This window comes from Nematolebias whitei, chromosome 23 (assembly GCF_014905685.2).
Source record: "Nematolebias whitei isolate Nwh7 chromosome 23, NemWhi1, whole genome shotgun sequence".
Classification (NCBI taxonomy): domain Eukaryota; kingdom Metazoa; phylum Chordata; class Actinopteri; order Cyprinodontiformes; family Rivulidae; genus Nematolebias; species Nematolebias whitei.
In genome coordinates, this window is record NC_056520.1 from 1,554,272 (window position 1) to 1,558,471 (window position 4,200).

Consider the following 4,200-nt stretch of genomic DNA (forward strand, 5'->3'; position numbering starts at 1 on the left):
ACACACACACACACACACACACACACACACACACACACACACACACAGTAACACTTTTGGCTGGTTCTCAAACCATCTCTCAGGTCGGAGGCAATGTGTTCGACATAACAGTACTTCATCTAGCTACCTAACATCACCAATGGTGTGCCACAAGGCTCAGTTTTAGGTCCCACTCTTTTTTACAATTTATATAAATAGCATAGGTCAAAATATTCCTGACACATCCTTGCAGCTCTATGCCGACGACACTGTTGTTTATTGACGAGCTAACACGGCTGCCAAGGTTTTCCATCTTCTACAGTCTGCATCTGATAGTTTAGTCAGACTTATTCCATCTCAAGCTGGTGCTAAATCCTCTCTCATCCATGCATCATGTTCCTATTGAGTTTGTAGATTCTACAAATACTTGGGGATTTTGGTCGATGCACATCTGTCTTTTAAACCACATATCTAAAACTTAATAAAGAAACTGAAATTAAAGCTGTTTCTTTTTCAGAAATAGATCTTGTTTAACTCTGAATGCCAGAAAACGTCTTGTAACCACTACCTTCCTACCGGTCATTGGCCATGGTGACATTATTTACATGAATGTTCCTGCCAGCTGCTTGCAGATGTTGGATGCTGCCTACCATGGTGCACTAAGATTCATAACTGGTTGTAACTACCGTACCCACCACTGCACCCTGTACTCCTTGGTCAGTTAGTCATCATTATCTACACGTAGGCTCTCCCACTGGTTCATCTTCATCTATAAATCCTTCCTTTGTCTGCTTCCTTCTTATATCTCCTCCCACGTCATGTCGTCAGTGCAGCTACAGCGTGCGCTCTCAGTCCATCATTACCTGCAGCGTTCCCTCAGTGCAGACTGAACTTTGCAAAAAGGCCTTTTCCTGCTCAGCTCCTGCACCTGGAACACCTTGCAACAGGAACTGAAGTTGTCCTCCTTGATTTCTTTAAGGTGTTTCAAACATTTGATAATGTCAATAGAAAAATCAAAGTAAATATGTTCCTGTTTTTAGTATTTCACCCTTTTTTATTGTTTTATACACTATTCTTATTTTAACTGCATTTTTACTGTAGTTTATTGTCGTCTGTACTTTATATGTTCTGTCTGGAACAGGTCTCTCTTGTAAATGAGTCCTCGAGGTTCAATGAGACTAACGTGGACAAATAAAGTTGAATGAAAAATATATCTGACAGAAGTGAAGACGAGGCCTGGGACTGAATCTCAGGAAGAAATTATAAAAAATAAAATCTCAGCATCACACATCCAGACAAGTCAAACACAAGGAGCTGCTACCAAACACCTGACATATGTGTGTGTCTCCGTCTCTGTCCTCTGTCCTCACTCTGTCCTCTGTGTCCTCTGTCCTCACTCCAACTACCTCCATGTCCTCTCCAACTACACCCATATGTCTCCTCTTTGTCTTTTTCCTGCAGCTGCATTTCTAACATCCTTCTACCAATATACCCACTGTCCCTCCTCTGGACATGTCCAAACCACTGTCCCTCCCCTGGACATGTCCAAACCACTGTCCCTCCCCTGGACATGTCCAAACCACTGTCCCTCCCTTGGACATGTCCAAACCACTGTCCCTCCTCTGGACATGTCCAAACCACTGTCCCTCCTCTGGACATGTCCAAACCATCTCAGTGTGTCCTCTCTAACTTTATCTCCCAGTTGTTCAACCTGTGCTGTACCTCTGATGATCTCATTCCTGATCTTCTCCATCCTTGTCTCTCCTAAGAAGAACCTCAACATCTTCATTTCTGACACTTCCAGTTCTGTCTCCTGTCTTTTTGTCCATGTCTCTGTCTCCAGACCATACAACATAGCTGGTCTCACCACTGTCTTGTAAACTTTGACCTTTGATCTTTGCTGACACCCTTTTGTCACAAATCACTCGTGAAACTTTTCTCCATCACTCCATCCTGCCTGGACTCTCTTCTTCACCTCTTCACCACACTCCCCATGTTCCTGGACAGTGGACCCCAAGTCCTTGAAGTCCTGCACCTTTGTGACCTCTGCTCCTTGTAGCCTCACTGTTCCACCTCCTCCCTCTCATTCACACACATGGACTCTGTCTTACTACGACTGACTTTCATTCCTTTTCTTTCAAGTGCATACCTTCCACCTCTCCAAGTTCTCTTCCACCTGTTCCCTGTTCTCACCACAGATCACAATGTCATCTGCAAACATCATAGTCCATGGAATTCCTGCCTGACCTCATCTGTTAGTCAGTCCATGACCAGAGCAAACAAGAAGGGGCTCAGAGGTTATCCTTGATGCACTCCCACATCTTAGAAAATAAAAGGGATACATTTTTTGAACACGCAACAAGAACCACTGACTCGTGCAGGGAAACTGAGAAACCTCAAAAAGTTTCAGGCCATGTTGAAGCATCCCTGGTGCTCACCAACCAGTTTTAATTAAGAACTGTCACTTTGAACCATGATAAAAAAGGTTAAATCATGTTTAACAGAAATCTTGTCAGTGCTTAGACTTCAAAAGGGTTTAAATTTACCGGCTGTCCTTGGATACCTTCACCTGGAGGTCCTGGTGGACCGGGCAGCCCTCTAAATCCAGAGTCCCCCTGCAAAAAAACACAAACAGGAGCTGCTGAGTCCACACCTCTACCACAGAAACACAATCTGAGGAGAAACCCTGAGGAGGAGGAGGAGAAATCAAACCCCGAGGAGGAGCTGGTTTGTCTCATTCATTGAACAAAGGTTTTCTTAAGCACCATTACTGGATTGGACTTTTAGTTTATCTTTTAAAAAAATACAAACTTTGGTCAACCAGGGTCAGAGAGCCAAGGCCCCCACCTTTGGCTACCACTCAAAGTCCCGTGCACCGGACCCATGTGGACCCTCTTGCAGGTGCTGGGCCCATCATCTTCCTCTTGTTCTGGACTCGGGTCTCGGGAGCAGAAATCAAGTTAAACTTTGCTCAGCTGGGAGTTTTAAAGCGCCCCAAAGCAAACCGTCATCAGAACTTACTGATCCACATCCTCACCTTTGGTCCTGGGAGACCCAGTCCTTCTGGACCAGGTTCTCCTGGCAGTCCAGGCAGACCAGGAGGGCCCTGAAAAAACAAGAAGCAGCAAGGTAAGGTACAGAGATACAGAAACAACTTTAGAAGGTTTAATCGTTTGTCCTCAATGATCAGAATACTAATTGGATTTTTTTCTTGACGCTGGTCTAAGCACCAGCAGCATGTGGACCAGATTCTGATTCTTTTGGATCATAAATGTCCGTCTGATGGTGGACGGAGCTGGAAGTGAGTAGCAGAACGTTGAAGACAGGAAGAAAAACTGGGTTTGACGTACACAAGGAAAGTACGGATGTACAGATTTACGGGTTTATGGTTGGATCCAGTTTCTCACCATGGGTCCAGGATAGCCATCTCCTTTGGGACCGTATGGACCTGCAGGACCTGGATCACCTCGATCTCCCTGAAACAAGAAGATAAAAAACAATTTCATGATTATTTGGTGTAAAAGATTTCAGATTAAATGTTTGAGAAGCTGGGTCTGGAAATTGTTAGCGTTAGCTGCTAACAGTGTTTCGGCTCATTTGTGATTCTTCAGCTCTTGTTCCTTACAAGTCTAACTTCAGAGCTGGTTCTGGACCAATCCAAGAACAGGTCACATGTTGTCATGGAAATGTTAATCAGAGATTCTAACATTTCAATCTCAGTGACAATAAAACAGTTTTGTTTTTACCTTTGGACCAGGAAGTCCATATCCAGTCTCCCCAATTGGACCAGGAGGACCAGGAGGACCAGGATCACCCTAGAAAAGGTCTGGAGGTTAGCATTGCATGATTGTTATGACCTTCGTGGTTCTGTTTTTAATATTTTTATCTTAATGTTCAGGTTTTCATTTATTTTATTTCTTAGTTGCTAATGTTTTGTTCTTCTGAAAAAAGATCTCAAATATCCCATCAACCCTCCCCATATGGTTCATTTGCTCACTCTCTTTGCACACCTGTTTCTAATTTCTGACAAACCTGTTTCTAGTTTCTGACACTCACACCTGTTTTTAGTTTCTGACAAACCTGTTTCTAGTTTCTGACGCTCACACCTGTTTCTAGTTTCTGACAAACCTGTTTCTAGTTTCTGACACTCACACCTGTTTCTAGTTTCTGACAAACCTGTTTCTAGTTTCTGATGCTCACACCTGTTTCTAGTTTCTGACA

The 4,200-nt window shown here is 43.6% G+C and overlaps 1 protein-coding gene across 1 annotated transcript in view; it reads right to left on the bottom strand.

Moving 5' to 3' along the window:
- LOC119428759 (collagen alpha-1(XXVIII) chain) overlaps positions 1–4,200 on the bottom strand; it is a 39,620-nt gene that overhangs the window by 6,290 nt on the left and 29,130 nt on the right. Inside the window, exons 22-25 of the mRNA XM_037696435.1 lie at positions 3,726–3,794; positions 3,387–3,455; positions 3,017–3,085; positions 2,526–2,594 (exon numbers count right to left, since the gene is read on the bottom strand). Coding sequence (XP_037552363.1) covers positions 2,526–2,594; positions 3,017–3,085; positions 3,387–3,455; positions 3,726–3,794 — 276 coding nt within the window. The remainder of the gene's footprint in view (positions 1–2,525; positions 2,595–3,016; positions 3,086–3,386; positions 3,456–3,725; positions 3,795–4,200) is intronic.